Source organism: Trematomus bernacchii, unplaced genomic scaffold (genome assembly GCF_902827165.1).
Source record: "Trematomus bernacchii unplaced genomic scaffold, fTreBer1.1, whole genome shotgun sequence".
NCBI lineage: Eukaryota > Metazoa > Chordata > Actinopteri > Perciformes > Nototheniidae > Trematomus > Trematomus bernacchii.
This window is the reverse complement of record NW_022987689.1, coordinates 3271181-3294195: the sequence shown is the minus strand read 5'-3', so window position 1 is coordinate 3294195 and position 23015 is coordinate 3271181. Positions and strand designations below refer to the sequence as shown.

General features: G+C 42.8%; 1 protein-coding gene across 1 annotated transcript in view; it reads right to left on the bottom strand.

Moving 5' to 3' along the window:
* The window catches only part of LOC117488595 (zinc finger protein 521), an 87453-nt gene extending 65868 nt beyond the window's left edge, over positions 1 to 21585 (bottom strand). The window contains 3 exon segments of the mRNA XM_034137593.1: positions 7210 to 7410; positions 13955 to 14011; positions 20909 to 21585. Coding sequence (XP_033993484.1) covers positions 7210 to 7410; positions 13955 to 14011; positions 20909 to 20948 — 298 coding nt within the window. The 5' untranslated portion in view covers positions 20949 to 21585.
* Positions 21586 to 23015: the final 1430 nt, after the last annotated feature.

Here is a 23015-nt window from a genome sequence, read left to right as displayed (position 1 = left end):
TTCGAGTCCGAAAATGGCAATTAGCACTAAAGAACAAGTGTGTTACTTCACATGATATTTGAGAATCCCTGTCCGTGTGGGTGGTTCGACTCCCTGTATCCTGAAGTATAGGAGCGGCTGTTCCACAGAGCCCTATAGTAGCCCCCACCCGAACACTACCCCCTGGCCAACAAAAACAACCCCTGGGAGGGGTAGAGGAAAGGGGGGCGTAATGTTGAGTCGGTGATAGTGTAGCCCCAAAGTTTCTTAACCACAGTGGCTAGCAGGATGTCGTCACAGCTGGCTCCGCTCCTTCCTGTGGGCCCGCTCCATGGAGCTCAGCCTTCTGGGAGACATAAACCTGTCGGACTGGTCACTCTTTCCACCGCCCTCCATCTCCCTCCTTCCTTTCCTCCCATTACAGGCAAGTTGGGCAAAAGCCATCGAAGGAAAAAGCCCTTTGGGGATCAATGTGCAGAACATTTCCACACAGACATAAAGTAAATCCTATGACCTTTTCATTAGGGAGTATTGACATGATTCAAAGGCCCTTAGGTGTGTCTTTAAGGTGTCTTTGAATAAGGTACATCTTGATTGGTGAACTTTTCTTTGTCTCATAGCCATGTTACATCCTGTAGGGGCCTGGTCTGAATTATCCTAGGGAATCATGCCATTGAAAAGCTCTTTGGCATTTGATATGCTAATACCGAGTGTTAATTACAAAGCAAGTGTTTGTTCGTGTTAAGCATTTGATGCAATTGTTTATCAAATCAATCCAGTGCAAGTGAACGCTCATTTGCAACATAACACACCAGACAGGTGTTAAGGTGCTGTGTGATCAAAGAAGTTGGATTACTGCAAACAAAAGAGAGAAAAAAACCTTCCTAAGATATTTGCATTTTTGGAGTATTCATATATTATATTACTTAAGAAAAAGGTACAAATGAACCAACCCAAACACACCTGACTGAGTCCAGAATGTCCATAAAGTTTTTCAAATAGATTGTTGCCTTTTCTTTGTGCCTAGTTATGTTTCTCTGTATTTGCTTCATCATTATTCTGGTGAGCAGTCCCACGTTTGAAAAAGAAAAAAGAAAATCATTTGAATTCTGGGGACCCAGAGGAGAGTGAGCAAAACCCACAGGTAAGATCCAAGCTCGCTCTCCGTGCCCTTCTGTTGGCTGCCTACCTGGTAAACATCTCCACGAGCTCCTTGCTTTCAAAACACGTCAACCGGTGCCTATGTACTTTAGACTGGCCGGCCAAGCAGGAATTGAGTCTTTATTTGTTTTTTTACTTTTTCCTGTCTCTCTTCCGAACCACCGCACATAACCTGTCTGGCATTAATGATGTTGTTAATAAAATGCGGCTGGTCTGTGGGTGGATTTGCCTGGCAGGTCTGGTGCCTGTCCTTCTCAGAGATAAGCCCTGCTGGCCTTATCTACCTCCCACAGCCCCACCCAGCAGTGCCGTGCACTGGACACACAACCAGTCAACTCATCACTGGCTAATTACCACCTCTGACTGCCTTACAAAGCAGGCCTGGACTCACATCGCTGCTGCGGCTGCTAAGATTGGCTCTCTCCTACCTTGACTGTGTCTCTCTCCACTTCTTTGTCTTTTACCCTTCCCCCTTTCTATCTCTCCTCTTCCCATGTCTCTATATATTTCACTTGTCTCTCTTGGCTAGTTTTGTCCTCTTATACTCTATTCTATTTCCTCAGCCAACAGGCTATTCAAATAGAAGTGCTGAGTTTTATGGCATAGTATTTTTCAACTGTCACTGAAAAGGAAAAATGCAACAGCTACATTGTGGGTTGTCAGGTAAATCCTGTGTCTACCTTCCAGTGTACGCCCTGCTTTTTGCAAAGGACTAATGGCATGTATGATACAGTTTCTAAGCAAGGGCTTACGCCATTTGTCAGCTGCAGTCGGTTCAGTCTCATAGCTTCAGCAGGGCAGCCGAAGTCACTTGTGTTATAGAGGGAGGGAGCGGTTTCTTTTATTCAATTGTTTTCCACTTCCACGAGCGTGTGCCAAGGGGGAGGAAAGCGCCGGCTTAACACGCTCTGCAATTCAACACGGCCAGACGCAGTCCTATTAAGATTTAATGTGCCATTCTTCTGCTTGTGCCGCTGAAAAAGACTTGCAGGCTGAGGAAGAGAGTGAACAAAGAGCAGGCAGAGCCAGGGCCAGGGAGAGATGAAGAGAGTAAGAGATGCCGAGACAACTGCTCCATGCCAGGTCTTTGTCACTCGACTGAAGTCAGTAGTTTCAAAGGGATGCTACGTAGTGGAGGGGGAAAATAACAACAATGTTGTTGATTTAGTTTTTCACCCAGTCCTTGTAGTTTCAGGTGAGAACATGAGACTATCTCTGTTTTGTCCATGTCACCCCTGCTATTGTGGCTACCTACTTAAGAAAGAGGTCAACTGGATGAAGTCCCAGCATGTGTTTACCCTCTTGGGCGATGAATTATGTGTTGTCTAAAATACAAAGTGCAAGCACGCAGGTGCTATGAGAGAGCATGTGTGCACATGTGCCCGATATCATGTGTCTGTGTGTTTGCGGATGACTGATTGAGCAAGCAAGTACATGAGAGACGGAGTGTCTTAAAACTGGTTAATAACGAAAATGAAGGAGATGTAGTGCTGGCCATCATCAACTCTGCCATTAACACACAAACACAAGCAAACACACGGGCCCCTCTATTCTTATTTTTGATTGTATTTCTGCATAAAATGCAGTCCTCGTCTGACAAAGACCAATAAATACTTTATACAGTGCATAATGTGTGCGGTGTGAGCACAAGGGAGAGAGAAAGAGGGCGTCCTCACGAGGGCATATGCTTTGAATTCCTAATGACACTCCTGTTAACGTTACTGGCACTGTCACACAGAGAGAAAACGCACAGGGATGATACGCCGTGGAGTCAAACATCTACTTTAATACTCCCTTTCTTTCTCTGCTTCTCTTCCCGTCTCTACCTATTGCTCTGTTTCCCATAGACACTCACATACAACATGCCCCCCACACAAACGCATACACACAGGAAAGACTGAAGTCCAATTCTGAGAGCTTACTCTAGCATGAGGTCTCTTTTCAGTAGCTATTCTCCCCTGACCGCCTCTCCTCCTTTCAAAGCCTTGTAATCAGTGTGCTGCTCTTTGTACCAGGATGTCGCAAGACGCCCCGGCAAAAACACAGCAGAATTTCTGATGAACAGCAGTGGCTCAGAGTTCGGCTAATCAGGTCTTGCTCATGTCGCTTCCCTCTTATGTGAGCCCTTTTGAAGCGAATACAGTCTTTGCAGTTTGGCACGTTCTTCTTGGCGGCCACAAAGCAGCTGTTGGATCAATACACAAAGTTAGTTGAAAAAACCCTGTACAACCAATAGGAGCCCGTTGGAAACAGTTAGTAGAAAACATGGACTGCCAGGAGCCTGTTCATAGTTGAGGGTATGACTGAATGTTTCCATGCTGCTGACCCAACGACTTGATGCAAATTAATTCATACACTTCAAACAAACATGCCGTGGTTTGGAATGGAAAGGGGAAACATATCAGTGGGTTTAAAGAAATGGTCTGGTTCCCAATCGCAGACAAAGACTTCATATTCGAAATGTGTCTAAACTATTTCTATCATATTACCAACCTCTTCATTGCGGGGGGGTCTTATTGTTTTTCACAGATATTAATATTTCATTTGTATTTTTCTCATAAATCTGAAATGTATTTTATTGAAGCTGAGTGCATTTTGCTATGTCTACAGGGAAGAAGAAGGGGGAAATCTACATAATATAAATCCATATATGGCCCAGTTATCGCTCCTTCTTTTTCAGTTGCACCCTCTCTGATTGATTCCTTTATCTGAGGGAAGCAGAAGACATGCTCTGTTTGCTCGCACAGTGGCCGGCAGGAAAACAGAGAAAGACACTTATTAAAAAGGTCATCTCACAGAGGGTTAAAATAGCAGGGCACGGAGCTCTCCGGGGGGAGCAGCCATGCCCCTCCTCTAGTGAAGGACACAAGAAAAAAGGTGTTGCTCAAGGGACCTGGACCCGTAATGAAAGAATGGCCACCAGGCTGACAGCCCGTGTGTGCACTGGCCTATTCAAATACCTTCAGAGACACCGAATTGGAAAACAGACTGTGAAAGGCTTTGTGAAAATGCAATCTTTTGAAATAAACTGGGCTAGCTAGTAAACACAAGTTAAAATGAGCTGAGGAGCAAGGTTGGCGAGTAAGTCTGAGGGCATGTTTCCTTGCCTGCTATTGCAATCTCATCTCAAGCAGATGAACGCGTTTTGTGCCAACCGAGAACAAAAGTCAAACTGTAGACACCGTTTCTCTTTCTCCATGAACGATCAGTAACAACACGAGGGTGCACAGACATTACAGTGAGATAGTGAGACAAAGCATTCGTGAAGTGTTTTTTGGAAAGGCCTATGGAATAGCAGTGCCTCCAGCCTCCTGTCTCCTCCCCAGGGCAGCCTAAAGCCCTGTCGGCAGGATGCTGATCCCCACACGGAAACCTGATCCCAGCCATCCTGGAGCCGGAGGGGGGGCGGGGGAGTGCTCTTCCCCCCGTGGAGCCCCTCCACTTCTGCTCCAGAGTTAAAGGGGTGCTCTGGGGGAACATTCCTCTAGCCCTGCCCCAGCCAGCCTCCACTCTCAACTCTCTAGAGGAGCATTCTTCCAGCCCTGCCCTAGCCTTCACTGGGATCTCCTGGGGAGCATTCCTGAAGCCCTGCCCCAGCCCAAGACGGGCTCTCTGGGGACGCATTCCTGCAGCACTCTCTCCTTCTCTCTCCCCATCTCCCTCCTTCTCCCTCGCTCCCTTTCTCAGACTCTCGCCTTCCTCCGCAGTCCAGCATTAGCGCGATCAATAGCACCGATCGCATCAGGGACACGAGGCAATCCATACCCATGCGCTCCCTTAGCGCACTGCAGTGGTCACGACTTAAGTGCATGGAAAGGTGTTATACCTCTGCCAGACGGGGGGGGAGACAATGGCGGCCATTGATCGCAGTGACATGCAACATCTTTCTCTTTTCTCTCTGTCCATCGGGCGTGGTCGACATGCAGCTAGAATCTGTTTAGACTTTCTGTGGTGACATTTGCGTTTTACAGTAGACGCAATGAGGCCCAGAATAAACATGTGAAGCAGTGCGTTTATATGGCCATGTCTGGGTCTGGTAATACAGTATATAAACGCTTTTGGGATATCAGCTGGGGGAAAAGAGCTGAATTCTGACAAGAAACACGTCCATGTGGATTGGTTTCAGTCAAGCTCTGCAATTTGTTTACCAAAAATAAAACATTTGAAATTGTAAAAATGCAGGGTTTAGCAGGTGCTGGTTGTTGATTAGAAACTGGTTCTAATAAAGGATCCATCTGTGAGCAGAGACTTGATGTAAGGCAGATTAATTGGTCATGGATGTCTACATAATGCCACATAGGAAATCTCCTCCCATATTCCAGAGAATACACAAACACACACACTCACACATTCAAAGTACTTAGTATGCTATCTAGAAGTTTCTTTTCTCCCACTGTGTTTGAATACTAATAGTGTTTCTGCGCAATCACAATACCCTAATGGCAATTAGATTCTTTTGTTTAGTTTCCACGGGGGCTCTTATCCAAACTGTGTTTTTTTCATCATTGAGCAATTAAGAGTTATTTGTCCGTAAGATTGACATTTATAAAAGCCAGGCTTAATTATTGAAAACATATGGCTGAGTCAGTCATGACCACATTACAGCGGTGCTGAACATAAAGAAGTTATCCCAAATCAAACACTCAACTGGTTGTCTTAAAATATAATGTTAAGCACTGTTAGAGCACTTCACCCTAAAAGTAAAATAATACCCTTTGTGTTTTTATTTCTTCAGTTTCCCAAACAGACTGTCCACATTTTTGTGCTGGCTTGATGGAATTAGGTGTTACATTTTATTTTTTAAAGGGTGACAGAAGGTGCTGCACTTAGTTTTGTTCAGACCAATGAATGCTTTTGTTGGATGACAGTAATGTGAAAGTGAACAGTGCATTGATTTTCACACCTTGTGTAGACTGAGCGTCACTTTGAATTTGCACACACATGAGCAAACCGGAGGAACACATACATGTTAACAAGCATGCCTGCACATACAGTCTCTTTTACAATGGACATGCAGGCATTACTGCTTAAATGAACACCAAGACGGACAGAGTTCTGATTTGCACACTTATATACACACACAGACAAACAAACATAGGACTTTGTTCCTAAGATTGTCTTACAGTTAATGGAAACTCTTTGTAAAACCCCTGGGATATCTACCCTATTATTTGTGGCTTGCTGATTGTGGGTTGTAAAATATGAAACTGGGCTTGAATGTAAACAGAAAAGAGACTTGCCTAGATTTCCCATAACCAATGTTTAGGATTTGCTTTGAATAGCTTCTGTACTACATCAGAAACAGGATTGTTACATCGTAGCCTGTTCATATTCTAAACAACATAGTAAGGTATATGCCCATGTGCAACATTTGGAAATGTGTGTCAGGTGGTGTTTCTGAATGTGGGCCCATGAGGACGTGCAAAGGAGGACAGCAAGTCCAGGAGAAGCACATGGAAACCTTCAGTTCACATCATTAGTTCCGTCTGCCACCTTGTCATGATATTTATAGCACTATTCATCCATCAACAGTTCAATGACACAGTCTGCCAATGGCATCCTTCTCTTTCAGTCCCACTAGGTAATACTACTGCAGCTAGCTAACATTGGGACCAGTGAGGGACTTTCCTGGAGCGAGGATCTGTTTCCAGTTGGTGGTCTGGTTACTGTGGGACCTCGTAGCCACAAGTTACACTCGAGTGAAATGTTAGATAGCGCTTTGTAAAATGTTAAACTGAAACAGGCAAGGACAAAATGCACATACTATAAATACACACACGGTAGCCTACAGTGATGTATTATAAGGACACATGGAGGCATGTCATGCCTGTAGATATTGATGTACAGCACGTATAAATACTGTTCTATGTGTGTGAGGCCTGCATGTGTGTCTGTGATGCTGGAAATCTACCAAGGAAACTGGTAGTCTGGTGTTGTGCTCCCCTTGGTGCAGTGTACTAACACATAGTGTGGCATATTTTCTGGTGAAGGCATAGAGTGAGTGTGGGAGTGGGAGAAGAGCTGAGTGGCAGAGTGGAGGGGAGGCTCGGTGGGCTGAACGTTGTTTACCTGTCAGCTGGCATTGATTAATCTTGTGTTCGGTGAGATCGCTCAGCGACTCGAACACCTGCCGGCAGCTGTCGCAGCTGTGCAGCGCGGGCTCCTCGTCGTCCTCCTCTCCCTCTTCTCCTTCCTCTGGAGAGAGCAACCTCTTCCTCAGACGCCCGGTCTCACCATCCTCCGCCGCCCTCTCGAGGGCGCACTCTGGATCTGCCGAGACACAGGAAATGAGAGCACCACACAGTCAGAGGGGTGACCCACACAGTGAGGTACTACAGCTTCCTCTGGGTGACAATAAAATGGATTTCTAGACTCTGGATTTAATAAAACAATAATAAAAGCTGTAATAAAAATGCAGGTTCAATTTGGGCTGCTGTAACTCAACCACTCATACCATAACAGAAGTGTTGGGCAGGTGAGGGTGAGCTATATACAGACACACACACACACACGGTGGCACGATGCTCACACACACACACAGTAATCCAATCCACACATGCACACACACCTCTGTTATTAGAAATGGTTTTACGTTGTGTTTGCCCTGCTTCACCCAAGCAAAACTTCAGTATATGAAACTAGACTGATGGGAATATGTGTAGTTAATAAATCCTAGATTGCAGTTTTGGCTCGACCAAAGAAATATGAAATCCTGCCAGTGAGTGCTGAATTGCATCAGTCAGCGTCTATCAAAGGAGACGGACCTTGCCATATTATCCAGACATCTAGGCCAGAACAGTGGATGTATGGAGCGTAGCACAGTAAGACACACGAAAATGAGATTGGTGTGTGTTAGGCTGCCGTCACGACACACTTCCCTAAATTATTCAGCCTTGCTTGCAGGCAGCCGCGGGTCGCACACATCAATATTCTTCAATCCATCTGCAGTTTTGTCTCTTGTTGGCTTTGTGCTGCAGCAGTGCCAGGGGTGGGCGACTGAACCAGGATTAGGAATCATCTTTCAAGATAATCTGAAGTTCTTCACATGATGCTTAAATATTCGGACAACAAATCAAACCTTGCATTGTTCACTCACAGCACACCATACACATCTTCACTCAGAAGCATAGTAAATGTGGCTTGCAACAGCATCTTATAAATAAGCAGCATGGCCTGCAGCCCTCTTTCTCCCCTGCTGTGACCATTACACTTCACAATAAGACTGATTAAAAAGCCATACTTACAATCAAACAATCATGTCACCCTGGTTTAGGCTTTGTGGGGGAGAAAAGCCCTTGCACTTTCCTGGCAGCCATTTTAAGCCCCACTGATGCAAGTGTTCCTCAGCTCGTCCTGAAACTCCGGAGGGGAATGGTAACAGGAAGCTTGTTTTTTTTTCGCCTGGCACACAGTTAACAGTGCTTTAGGAAAAAGGTGTGTGTGGCACCGATGCGCGCAGGTGTGCGTATAAACTGGGTGTCTATACAAAGGGGCGGCCATTTTAAGTCTTCCTTCAGTAGGGTGCTCTTAAACTGTGAAATTCCTTGAGGAAAGACGTTCCAGAACTCATCAAGGCCACCCAGGATTTTTTATTTTCCCCACTTGCGCCAAGTATTGATGTAACATCACACCCTCCATTGTCCTTCCCTCTTGGCGACTGAGGCTCTCGGAACATGCCCTCTAAAAATATCTGCACTGTGGTCCCCAGTGGGACCATGCAGAACAGAACAGAAGGTGTTTCAAGAAAATGAAAATCCCAACCCAATCCTCACAGATGCAGGCCTTTCCTGCTCTGGGGGGGAAACGCTTCTGACTGAGGCCAAAAGCCACACAATATAAACTAATGATGATTCATCCACAGACACAGAATTCACAATATGCACGTTTTTTTGCAGGTTGCCTGTAGAGGATGTTAAGACTTTGGTATGTTTTTCCAATGGCCTTTATGAATCATTCATTTCTCTAATAGTACAGCTCAGACCGGTCAGGATAACTAACTGATGGCTACATTTAAGCATTTAATGTTTTGTCTGCATGCAATAAAATATGCATTTACCAGTGCAGAATGCAGAAGCATTGTAATCTGTTGTTCATATTAGGTATTTTCAAATGTTTTCAGAGAAATTAAATTCAACCAAAAATAAACGTTTTTTTCTAGTTTCTCACTTGTCTCTTAATTCATCTGACAACTTTCAGCTGCAATTTACTGTACAGTAAATTCAAGCCGGGTCAGGGCTCCCTCCGAGCCCAGTGACCTCCTGTGCACCGCAGTGATGCAGCGCTGGAAGTGTAAACTACTACATGTTTGGGAGGGTTGAGGCAGAATAAGCATGGAGGGGGGGCTTGACACGGCAAGGTCACGTCCAACCCTGGGATTAAAGAGCCACGTCAATACTGAGGTTCCTGCGCCTCTGGGCCTCATACAGTAATCCATCAGATCAGGACATCCTCTTCTACCAGTCTCTACAGGCTGGACAGCAGATCAATACCAGCATGCTCGGAATGGCTGACAATCACATATGGAATATGGGGGAAAGATGTGTGGCATATTGAGAATTTTCTATCATGCCTGACGTCCTTGTTAATTTTCTTAAAATCAGCTTGACAATGTCGGTATGGCAGGTAAAGACAAGAGGGACCGCTGATCCATATTCTGATAAGGTCAGCTCGAAGTAAGATGATCGTAGCTCAGACTGAGAAATTATTCATAAGGGGAATAGGATGATGATGATCTGACTGAAAGGACACATTTTTAATCTGTATGGTACTAAAACTGCATTAGTTTTGAACTAATAAAATGTGGATATCTGAAGGGTGATTGACATCTTTATAGCCAAGTAATATCTGTCTGAGACCAAGTCCATCCATCATACACACACAGTGCACAGTGACATTTATCATGCCACAACTTTCATCTTAGGAGTTGAAGAGTCCCCTGGACCCCCCACCCTTATATTATTGAATATTTCTGCTCTTAAATATTTATAACCTTTTAATTGATATTCTCCTCTCTGCTCCCTCAGCCCCACCAGGGACCCGTGGTCCCTAGCTGGGAAGCTACTCGTCCCCCCACTGTCTGGCCCACACACTGAGATAGGAGGAGACACTTGACCACAGGGAGAGGAGGAAGAGCATGGACGAAAAGGAATATTCAAAGAAAGAAAGTGGGAAAATTAAGGGGTAAAGCGCAAAGTCTGGCCATGCAGCAAAGCCAGAATGTAATAGAATAATGACCTTTGCAGTTAACGCTTACCATTAACCCGCTTTAAAATTGCTGGAGGTTTTATGTCAAACATTAAGCTTGAAAATAAAATATTGATTTTCTAGGGGGCAAAGTGGTTGTTGGGTACTGAGATATTTGTTTTTGAATGCACCATGTGATGGGTGTCATGTATTTTAAACTGAAATGTATTCAAATCTAATCCCATAGTCAACCCAAAAACCTTTTGGTAGGGCTTGAAAGCACTGAGGGCAAAGTTCTCACTTGCCTGTAGAAACAGTTTGCCTGAGTCTTTCCTTGTGCAATGAAAGACCTTGGTGTCAAAACCATCATTACCAACTCACCATCTCCTCATTTCTCCATCATTTCCCAGAGATCTTTATTCTAAGAAGCCCCCCTCCCCGACAACCCAGCCTACAACCACCCACCCCCAAGTTCGAATTAAGAATTTATTTTAACCAGCAAGCAGCTTCTGTCGACACATGTTGGCGGGCCTGATCAAAGGTGAGTACGCTCCTTTATCAGAGTGAGGGAGGCTGTCAGAAATAGGAGGACATTAAGATTGAATAACCTTCACACGGTTGCCGGCACCTCATTATTTAAAAATCTAAAACTTTTGCAGAGCACCCGCCATATATAGGTCACACTACATTCTAATGCCACATGTGCCTCCGAGTGTATCCTCCTCTGTGTGGATGGGATTTGGGGCTCTCCACTTAGACCGTCACATCCACTGATCCCCCATCATTAAAGATTGTCATGATCCAACGACGTGGCTGTGCACTTGACACTTGCCAGATTGTTAACAATCCTCGTGAATTTGCATTGGGGGAGTCCGTGTTCATATGTTCGGTGTTATCTGATTCATGTCCCCCTGATTCATATTAGGAACTAATTGCTGTTTAGTATTAGGGTGCATTGAAAGTAGTTTAGTGGAAGTATTTGTCATAAGTCATTTCACTCATTACAAGCTCAAAGTGATGACAAATGTTTCACACCGTGTTATATGCATTATAATAATGAAGATTTTATAATGCATGCTGAGATAAAAATAAGATCAGCACAGAGAAAGGAAAGGTGCTACACAATTACAGGTGGAGGAACAAACAATGACAACACGGAGAGCTCAACTTGAAGGAAGCAACACATATAATCACAGGTACGCAGACAGTATCATCCAACATTAAAATGTCTACACCAAAAAGAGATATGAGCATGCAAAGGAGAATGGGAATCAAAGCCGTTGAATGAGAAACAACATTTGAACATAGCAAATGTTCTCCTTCTATTTCTATGTCTCACTCGCGCTCTCACAGGGAGTGATAATATTGAACGGAGCGCCTTGCTATGCCATTAGTGCAGTAAAACATCAAAGGAAATGAATAATAGAGAATATGATTTTCTGAAGTGGTGGAGTGAAAGAGTCCTTTCCTTTTCCGGCTGTAGTGAGCCCTGCAGTACATTGATCTGCGGGCAGCCTCAGCCAGAGCCGGGCACGGCACCACTGCTATACACTACCCTACACTACGGCACCTTGCCACCCAGACACTCCTTCAGATCTCTCGAACACTTCTATTTGCCTCAGTCCACTCCACTTTGACAGAGCTGACACCCTCTACCAAAAAAAAAACAGCCTCAATCTGACATAGCCGTGAGCAAAAAAGAAAGGGATGTATATATAAGAGAGAAGAAAAAGTACGGAGCATGTGGTTATAATTACACACAAGCAGCGCAGTGGTAAAGCCAAGCTGCAGATCTTAAGCCTGCTCGACACTCTCTGGGTAAAAAAGCGCACTGCCTCATTAAATCTCAGATATCACACTGTTCCTGCCCCTCTATACTATGCATAATACTGTCTGTCTTTTAGAGGGCCTCTTTTGTTAGCATTTCTCCTTTGCCTTTGCTACATATCAAACATGAATGAGAAACAGGATGCCAGGCCTGCAGAACACTTGCAGAGTCACAGAAGAGCACAACTGGGGGTCTACTTATGAGGCTGATCTTGACACCATGTCTGATTAAGCCCTCAGCTTGTCAGGAGTCTAATGGCTGTTGTGGCCATGTCCGTCAAATGCATGAAAAGCAGGTAAGCTGTTCCGCTGCCTCTCAATTTGACATTAAAAGGGTCTTGTTTGGGTAGTGGTTTAACTAGGAGGAGGAATTACTGCGGTTACGATTAAGGAAAGTTGGAGGAGAATGATTGGAAAAAAGCAAGAGAAATCTCCCAGCATCTTAAGAGTGTACAGCCCACAAACAACACTTTTCACATTGACCATTTGACAAGCTGCATCCTGAGCGGGGGTTAAAAAATAAATCAGTCAGACGAAGTCAAATGAGGAAAGTGAGAAATTAATTTGTGCGCCCTCCTGATTTCTCCACAGGCAGACATCGATCATGTGGCGGCTGTCTCCCCTCACTCTGGAGATAGAGGCGGTGCAGGGATGGGGAGAGGGGAGATTCGTGTGTCTGAGGGGGTCGTTGTAATCAGGCACACTCATTAGCTCTACTTTGGCTCTGGATGACAGGAGGTCTCCGAGGCAAGTCTGCCTTTTATGCCCAGTCCTTCATCCCTTGAGCTGGGGTTAGAGGGGCAAAGGAGACTGTTTCTTTCCACAGAACCACCCACCGTTACCTACTGTATCAATACACATTAACTCAACGACAGATAGATATCTACTTTTTAAAGAGATGAATGAAAATGTTAAAAAAAAGAAATGACAGGCATATCGCATCAATTGGCACACCAAAGGGTGAATCGGTAAAACACGAGAGGTATAATGGATAGCACCAGAGATCAGAAACTCCAAGAGGCCTGCTTCGGTTTGTGCTGCAATTTAAGAATCTCAAATCCATCTCTAAATACATATTTAAGTGTATGTCTGCAGAGAGTTCACAAACAAATACTGAAAGAATAATGCTGTAGTCATACGAAAAACCCAGACTTATTGTAGTGGTGCATGCTCCTGCATTTTGCACAGGAGCACTGAGAAAGCAATGGGTAAATGCTGGACTAATGTGGCAGCCTAGGAATATCCAGGGTCCCCAGCCTGCTGGGCAAAACCATCCATATCGGGTTTAAAATAACCACGCCTGAGACTTAACCTTTACCAGAGACAAATGAAATGAAAATATACAGTGTGGTGCATCAGGAGCAGGCTTCATTCATAGGGGGCTTTCTGCTAGCCTGACCTGAATTACCGCTCCATTCCTGGAGGGCCACTGTGAATGGCACGCGTGGAGACAGGACACATTCATCTGGGTAGCTCTATTCTACATCATACAGACGGTTGGGAAACAAAGAGTCTAAAAAACCGGCAGGAACACACAGAAACACAAGGACAGCTTTAAGCGCACCTGCATGTATGCATGCATGCAAACACACAAACAAAGAAGAGCTGCACCACTGTGCCCTTCGCGTAAACAAACGCATGCAACCATGCCGCTTACAGTATGAAAACCTCAAAAACAGGAATTGCATAGTTTGTTTCATTCTAAACCCAACGAAAAATGTGCAGACAGACAGACACGCACACAGATCTAGAAACATGATCCACTTTCCAGCCGAAAATGATGAAATATGAAATGGAGCATTACCGCTTGGAATGGCAGTCTGCCCAGGACTTTGCTGGTCCTCTGTCACATTGTCTTCTACTGCCAGAAAAAGAGAAGGGGGAGAAAAAGAAGGAAAGAAACAGTTAACTGTGAAAAACAAGTTAGTCACATTGAGATTTCCTTATTTTTTATTATTTACTGTTGAGATTTTCTGTATGGAAACTCCGAGAGATTTCAACAGCTTTCGACAGCTCAACCTGTGGTTTGGGAATCCACACAAGCCTTTCATATGTATGAGGTTTGGCAACAAGGCAAACAGCCACCCACGTAAATAACATATTGGACTGGGTAATGACGTGATGAATTATGAACGTCTCCCATGAAACGTCCTCCCAACATCAACAGTGACCAAGGAAAAACACCTTGATGACTGCATGTGTAAGAAGGTTGTTTAGTCCGCCTAGGTTGGATTAATTAGGTGGGTATCAAAAACACGATTTGTAGATTCCAGTATAAATATGGACCTTCTTAAAGATGACTGTGATCCAATCTTGATCCAATCTTAATACCAAAAAAATACATAAATGAGAGAAATATATATATTCACATTACGTGTCGTAACAGCCAAAGTGCTTTTTCTCCTTAACGGATGGCTGACAAAATAGTGACAGCTTGATCGGCACTGATATCCGCTCATTAGGCGCATGGCAACTAAACCACTTTTGACTTTTTGACAACAGCATGGCCTTGAAAAACAAGACTTCTGTTTAGTAAAAGGCAAGAACCTTTTACATTGGAGTCTTTTTGGAACTGGTGAGAGTTCCTTGTGGCATGTCAAGTACGAGAAATGAAATGGATTTTAACAGCGGGAAGAGAACAAAAGAGTCTCCCACCTGTTCCATGTAAAATGAGGGTCTCACTGAGGACTTCTTACGCCTCTGCGTTCCACCCCTGCAGTTGAAATGCATTCTCCATTATGTCTTTTCTTTCTAGCCTTTCATTTCCTGGGCAAAGAGGAAGGGGGAGTCTGACAGGACCTCCCAGTAGGGGAGTGTGGCAGTGACTGCCAAAGCAGAAACTGGCGCACTTTTAAAATCGCACAAAATATCCTGTACTTTGCATAATTAAGGCTGGATCCTATGGTGGCAGAAGCCCCCTCAGGGGAGTAAGAGTCAGTGTCAAGCAGGGTGTCAAACCTCAGTGAAAAATGAAGAGGAAAGTGTTGAGCTGTTTCTTATGAAGATTGAAAACGACGGAGGCACTATGTTTCGATGTCAGGCCTTGTCCAGCCAAAACCAAATTCCAAGGAAATTCGTATGAAAAGCTTTTATTCAAAATAACCATTGTAAAAAAACTATTCACTAAATGCATATGAGAATGTCTCCGAATGAAAATATTTCCCTTAGAAACTATTATAATTGATGTACACAAAAAATATGCTAAACAAACTTTCATGGGTCTGGCAATTAATTAACTAAATCAATTAAAAAAAGTGATGGAATAGACATAGTTGGACGGCATGGAGTCATATCCCTCGGAGCCACCATAGAGAACTGCATTAGCCAACACAGAATCATTGTCCTTTTTAAAGGAGGCCTTAGTGACTGACGCCCTGAGAGTTTAATGAGTTTCTCCAGCACTGTTGAGCGCCTTGCATCTAGGATCATTTAAATGGGCTAGGGATGGGGGTCCTAATAAATCCCCCATGGTTCCATCAGAGATTGGTGGTGGGAGCCGGAGTTTTTGTTTTGATTACCGTCCCTGTTGGTGAGATGAGGGAGTTCATGCAGAAAATTCTATTTCATAATGCCATAAGAACTTAAACATTACAGCCGTTTGCGATGATTTGTCACCACTGTGAACTTATTAAAAGTTGTCGATTAAAGTAAACAACTTCCATCACAGCGCAAAAAATCCTTTAATTTGCACCTGTCTTCTAGATAATTAATAGCTACCTAGGACCGATCATAGAGGGTGAGCTGTCAAGTAAGGGCAGACTCCTGTGATGTCTCATACTGGCTGGACATTTGATCAACAATCAGCACAGTGCAAATCAAATAGCTGGACAGTTTTAATTAAAAAAAACTCCGAAGCTGCGTTCACTGCTTAATGACAATGACTTCAAGTGAATATAACTCGGTCCACATTGTTGTTAATGCATCACTGCTATCAGTTAATTAATGTTTGACAAGGTACACTATATCACTCAGTCAGTGACAAACTGTAATCATGCTGCTAGGTTTTGTTGATACAATACCAAACACACATGGGAGCATTTCAGCACTGCTCCTTTGATTTTCAAAACGCGGAGCAGCAAAGACATAATCCCACAACAAGTGGCAGAGCATTAAAGGCCACTAATTAACACACTGGCCACACACAAAAATAAACGTAGAGTTACTGTCATTATTTAGACATTGACAATCCCCAAGACAGGACGTTTCCTTTTTAGGGATGAATTCATTTTCTACAGATAAGGGAGCAAAATAACAAGCAAAAGAAAACAAGACGCAAGTAAAAAAACTAAATAATATGAAATTAAGAAAAACAAAACAGATTGATCTCCACAAGCACAGCCAGTGATACATCACACCTGCATACGACTAATGATTTAATAGACATGAATAAGCAAAACATGACAAACTCTCAGCAGCTTGGACCTTTCCTAATCCATCACATGAATTCCTGCCGTGTAGGAGAATGGAGTGAAGAGCGTGTATATGTACGTGCGTGTAAAATTACTGTACATTCTTGTGGTTTTATTTGTGGATCGCCACGTAATTCTGCGTGCGTGCATGCATGTGTGTGTGTGTGTGAGTATTTCGCAGCACTTTTCCGACATAAAAAAAAGCCCTGAGTGTGTTCCTGGATATGCTTGACTCATCTGCTTGGTTACAGCCAGCTTGGACGATACAGTGCCGAACACAATGGCTGTGTAATCCGCCCTGACTGACCGAGAAGGAGACGCTCGCCACAGGGACTACAACTCAATTTAGCTCAGGTCAAGAGGTCAACCCTCCTCAATTAGGGCCGGGAAGGGAGGGAGGAGGACACACACTGCACATGAATAACTTTCTTAATGAGCATTATTTGAACTGGTGATTAGTGTCATACATAATTTGCAATAAAAGGGGCATGTTAATCACGTTGCATAATATTTTTCATCCTACAAATATAGCCTTGTACTATAAGCAAATCATAAGAGCAAAGACATGAACTAGTAGCAATAAAGAAATTGTCATGAATCAATAATCTCATTATGCGATTATTGGAAATATAGCTTCCAAAAATGATGAATGCTATTCATACAGGAAAATGGGACAGATTAAATAAGCCTAGCAACATATCATTTTATTTGCAGCAGTGGTGGAAATCAATCATCGTCTCTGAATCAGAACTGTTTCTCCATGTGGCAGACAATCCATGACAACAAGAGAGACACATGCCATGGAGTAAGAAGAGATATCGGCCAGCTCCCGCGACACCCAGTCCAACACACTGAGCGGCATGTCAAGAGCACTGACAGCCGTGCTAATGGGATTTTTCCACGGCTCCATCATAATTTCCTTAATGATAATACTAACCATATTTTTGTGTCACATTAGAAAAGTGTTAATGGGTGTTATGCCACAGATCATTAATTGTGAACAGACTGGAATACTGCAGCTTCCAATAAACTAAGAATGACGTAACTGTTAATAGACATTTTAACAGGGGAGAAAAAATAGAGCTGGATGTAATATGTTCATGCGTTTTAATTGTTCAAATTAACAAGAGGCCTTTATTACATTTATCATTAAACAAACTCAATAGAGTGTTTATTTAAAATAAGGAGTCAAATTAGTTTTTGAGTAGTTCTTTGACAGAAATATTTGCTCTTAAAAGTATCCATCACACTTTTTAGTTTCACAGGCCTATGCTTAAAAAGAGTTAAGAGAAAGCAGTTGTGTATCTGTGGGCGTAACTTAGACTGTTTATTTTCTACAAAATAAAAACCTTCAAATTATGGGGAAAAATATATATTTATACATTTTATTTTTATCATATTTCAAAATTCACCAGATACGAAAGGGAAAAAAACATCTAATCTATTTATGTATGAGCAGAGGAATTTTAACATAACAGACTATCGTGTTAACTTAATTTTTTTAAAGGCCTTACCCATATTTCATAAATAAACATAGACATTTTATATTTTTAAGTGTAAAATAAAAATTCCTCTCAAGTTTTTAGCCAAGCAAAACTCACTCATGTGGTGACAAATTGCAGCTCCTCAAAAACATTAAATATTTAAGGTGTACATGACACAGCGCTGATTTCCTGACAACCTCTATACTTAAAGTAAATGGCGCAGAAAATATATTTATATATGCGAATGACAGATCTGGAAACGTCCTGCACAGCCAATAAACACATCAGGTTTAAGACTGTCATTTGTGCTCCAAATGAAAATATCAACCCAGCCTCACATTATTCAGGAAGTGCTGTAGGACAGGCAACGTGGCAGTCATCACACACACACTACATGCAGGATTTGGAGAGAGATCCTCCTTTCTCGCTGCTCACCACTGACTGAGGCAATGTGCTGACCCAAAGCCTCAGCACATCAAAACAAAATTACAATGTGCCTACAGTTGAGAAATGTAGAAGGCTCAGGATTGAGTAAATGTCAGTGGCTAGGGTGAAGTGTTTGCATATAAGCGAATGATGTATGGTCTTGTCCTGTGCCATTTATTCCCCCAAGCAATAACGTAGCCGGATCTGTCTCTCAGACTTAATTGAAACGGGACTTGTAATGTTGCCCTTTTCCTCGATGGGACCAAAAACATAACCTCTGACTCCCACAAGCAGCCAATACGGAGGAAGTGGGTGTGTTGGGGTACACAAGGGAAAAAGAGTGCCAACTGTCACAGCATTATTTTCTCATCTCCTCTGCATACACTCCATGTCTCAACTATCCACACCAGTCCCTAAAACGCTGCCCGTTCTCTACCTTCCCTCTATTTTTAATCAGCACCACTCTTTATGTTCCCCTTCCGAAGAACAAAGTGTTCTTTTCGCACAAAGAAAAACACAGTCCACATTGACCATTGCCTCTAGTCAGCAGACGACAACCTATAAAAGTGAAACCTGAACTCTGCAACTGTGTTCTGTTTGTGAAAACATACAATATGTGCAGACACAGGCTCACATGAGGAACACTGTCAAAATGTTCTGCCACAAATGTAGAGATATTACTTTTGTATCAACTAAATATGTTTTTAAATGTACAAATAGAATGAAAACTCCCATCTTTTGTAAGCAATAGTAGAGAATCAAGTGTCAAGCAACTTCTTTTTTCTTTTTTTTTTTTAATTACAAGGAAAGTTATTGTGGACATCTGTATAAGTGTAATTCTGTCCCAGAGGAAAGAGATAGACAAAGAACAATAAATAACATCTGTTTGGCCTTCCTTGGGTCTGATCCAAAACAGGGAAATATCTATGACGTATCTGCATTTCTGCTCCGCTTCGGCAATGGGTATGAGGACATAAAAGTCGGAGTGTTTTGTGCAGCATATTTTTCCAATTTAAATTTTACTGACAATAACAAAACAAACAATGTCATCACACTGACTTCATTTGCATGCTGATTTTCTCTCTGTCTTTCCCTCTCTCTCGCTCACAAAGATATACACAAATCTTGACAGATGTTCCTCTGAATTCACACACATACACACTTGTAGCATGTAGGTCTACTTACAGGAGACGATTATATCTAAGTGATGCGTCTTTTGAGAATAGCAATTGTCACACTAACGAACTAACAAAAAAAGTAGTCAATGCCAATCTGGTCTGAGAAAATAAGGAGTCTATGTATAGAGCTGTTTACTGTGAAAAGAGCAGTGCCGGTGTGGAAACAGAATGTGACAATTTTGAGATGTGCATCCACTCACATTTCCACCCTCTCCTGGGTATTGATTTAAAATGGTGGCTGCATGAATGTACTACCGCAGACCATGTAATCTTCCTTTGAGATGAAGACTTCCGAGAACGAAAGGGGAGAGAGAAAGGGGTCCACAGACCACAAGCTGGGAATGTGAAATTGTGGACAATTATTTGCTGAGCAAAATACAATGCCTGCCAGATGAACTGGAGCTCAACCTCCAAACCCCAGCAGCTCCCCCACCAAAACGCTACGGAGAAAAGTAGTGTGTGAATATGTGTGCGCGTGTGTGTTCATGCATGTTGCTCTGTCTCAATTTCCCACTCCCTCCCCCCTCTCACACACACACATGCCCTCAGACACAATTGCATGGTCGAATTACCAGCAGTCAAACTATTTCAAAAATGACAGAAAAAGTAACAAAGAAAAGGAGAAAAACAACAACAAACATCCACATTTTCTGCTCTGTATATCCTGACATGCTGTACTAAGATTTGATATGAGATATACAAATTATAAAGTTCCGTTTTTCTCAAGCTTTAACTGACATATGCAGATGTTTACAACTTTTTAATGAACGTGTCCAATTAGCACTCAACATAACCACTAATTTCTCTTTTAACTATTGTTCACAGACATATCACAGCCCTCCCTTTCCCCAACATATAAAATGTTTCCTCCTTAGTTTCTCAGACAGGGGGGTCACGTGATTCTGCACCCCATTCCATCAGACGGCTTAAGTTCCGACTAGGAGCGTCTTTAACACATCCAGATGTTTACCAGCGTCGCGCTGCACTGTTGCTCTCTAAATTATCCATGCCCTGCCCTTACACTTTAACTATCATTACAATACAGTCTGAACTGTAACCGACCAGCATTCCCCCGGTGCCATGTACGTAAATGCAGTCGATCTCATGCGCAACATTAGAGGAAGAACACTTCGAAATGCGTTTTTTTTTCAAAAACAGTTTCATTTCAGTGAGCGATAAGTTCAGTTCATGATCGTCTAGACTTGTCATCACCTTAAAATAAAATGTTCTGAGAGCCACCAAACATAGGCTTATCACTTACCTTTCAGTGATCTTGGTTTAGCTTGCTTGCGGCGCGACATCCTATAGAAAACGCTGAAGTTGCTCAGTTTCTGTCTGATAATGTGTGCACGGGATAGTCTAAAGATGTAGTCTCTCTAAATTCCACTGACCAAAATCGCGGCTGCCTTTTTACCATTACAGAAAGCTGCAACTTAGCCCTTGCCGTGCGCTCTAAACACGAGTTTGCTGTTATTTAGTGATGAGTAGGTGGATGTTATAAAATCCAATTACCCCGATCGGTATAGACGACTCTATTTAGTTGAGCTGGGTATCGGGAAAAGTGTGAGAATACAGTAATCCCCGTCATGCGCTTCCATCTCCGGGAAAACACACACGCGTGTAGGCATGTTCGTTTAGAAATAAAAGCGTAATATTTGCCTTTCGCATCTCATCTCAAATGCATCCGCGTGAGAAAGACATCAGCAAAACGCCTCCTGTGAGAGTGCAAAAAAAATTGCAACAAAACCAAAAAAAAGGAGGAAAAATGATAATAACACTTTTCACTTCATATCCACCTAACAGCAACAAAACTATTATAGACTGTTCCCTTTCTCACTCCAGTCAGCTAATCATGAATTAGGTTCGGAATCTGATCTAAGTCTACGTCTAAATTGCTCTTAAAAGAGGATGAAGAAGCAGAGAGAAGATGGAAGCTCCCTCCTCATCACAAACCTGCAAGGTCTTGGACTGCGCTGTCGCTCCGGTAGTCCACATAATAATGGAAAATGGAAGCAAGGCCCCCAAAGCCATCAGGATGGCTCCAGAGGGGGCCCCTACCCCGCAGGGACTCGCTCTGTACGTAATCACTGAGGAAATCATTGTCAGCCTGCCTGCACTCACACACAGACAGAGAGGCATGATTAAAATCCTAGGGATCACGGCAAGATGCGGAATGCTGGATCTGCTGGTCCCCGGATCCGGAGTCGAACTCTAAACCCAAAGCCGGCTTGCTCACCCTGGCGTCTCTGCCTCAGCTCGCCGTCGGCCACTCTCCGTCTACGGCAGACGGACTGGTCCCCCTTCTGGTAGAAATGGTTAAGCAGAAATCCGTTTTCTGTGTGACTGTTGACATATGTGACATGCAATGGCACGCATAGAATTTTAAATGAAATGTATTTTTTTAAAGACGGAGGTTTTTTCTTTTCATGATTATTGTTCACTGTGAAATAGATTGCTATATTGTATGATCTTAATTATTTCAAGACTTAGTCAAATTAAAATAAATAAAAAGGAAATATCATTTTTTCCGATTGGAAATTATATATTGATTATTTGTGGTTCTGTCAAACAATGCCTCTTTCTCTTTGATATTATTATTATTATTTTTGATTATTATAATTTTTTTCAATTATTATTATTATATTTTCTTGTTTTTATTTTATAAAGTCAGTACTAATCATTCGAAATATAGTTTAGGTTAATGCAATTTGATACACTTCAGCCTGCAACTTATGAATTCATTTCATTAGAACACCTATTATTAGGTAAAAAAAATTAACAAATAAATAAAAACATGTTTTTCTGGCTTTCTCTCTCTTTCACACAACGGTGCATTGGAATACACCGTCACCTGCACAGAGATATCCAGGCCCCATACTGCCCCTGCTATGTGAAAATGAGATCCAGAGAGGAGTCCTGCGGTGGACTTCTCACTCTGCACTCTGCCCCTCCGAAGCCTGGAGGTAGCCCCATCTAAAAATCACAGTCACGAAACAGCTTCTCCCACTTCCAATGCATTTCTATTCACTGATTCAGAGACAAATGTAGGAGGTGATTTTTTTTTGCTGCACACCTTTAGGGAAGGAGAGAAACAGTCGATAGGGCAACTCCCAAACACAGGCTGGTGTGGAAGGAGAAAATTAACAAGAACCTTTGATAGCCTTTACTGGAGCTGAATTTAACTTTGCTAAAGAAAATTCTCCACAGAAGTTAACCAAAACTATAAAAGTTAATGATGTGAGTATATAATAAAGCTGCTCTTATTCTATAGGGTATTCCAATCTTTTACTTTGGAGTTCATAATGAGGCCATATACTGTTATAGACATCTAAGGTAATCACCTACAGAAGTACCAAGTAATACATGTA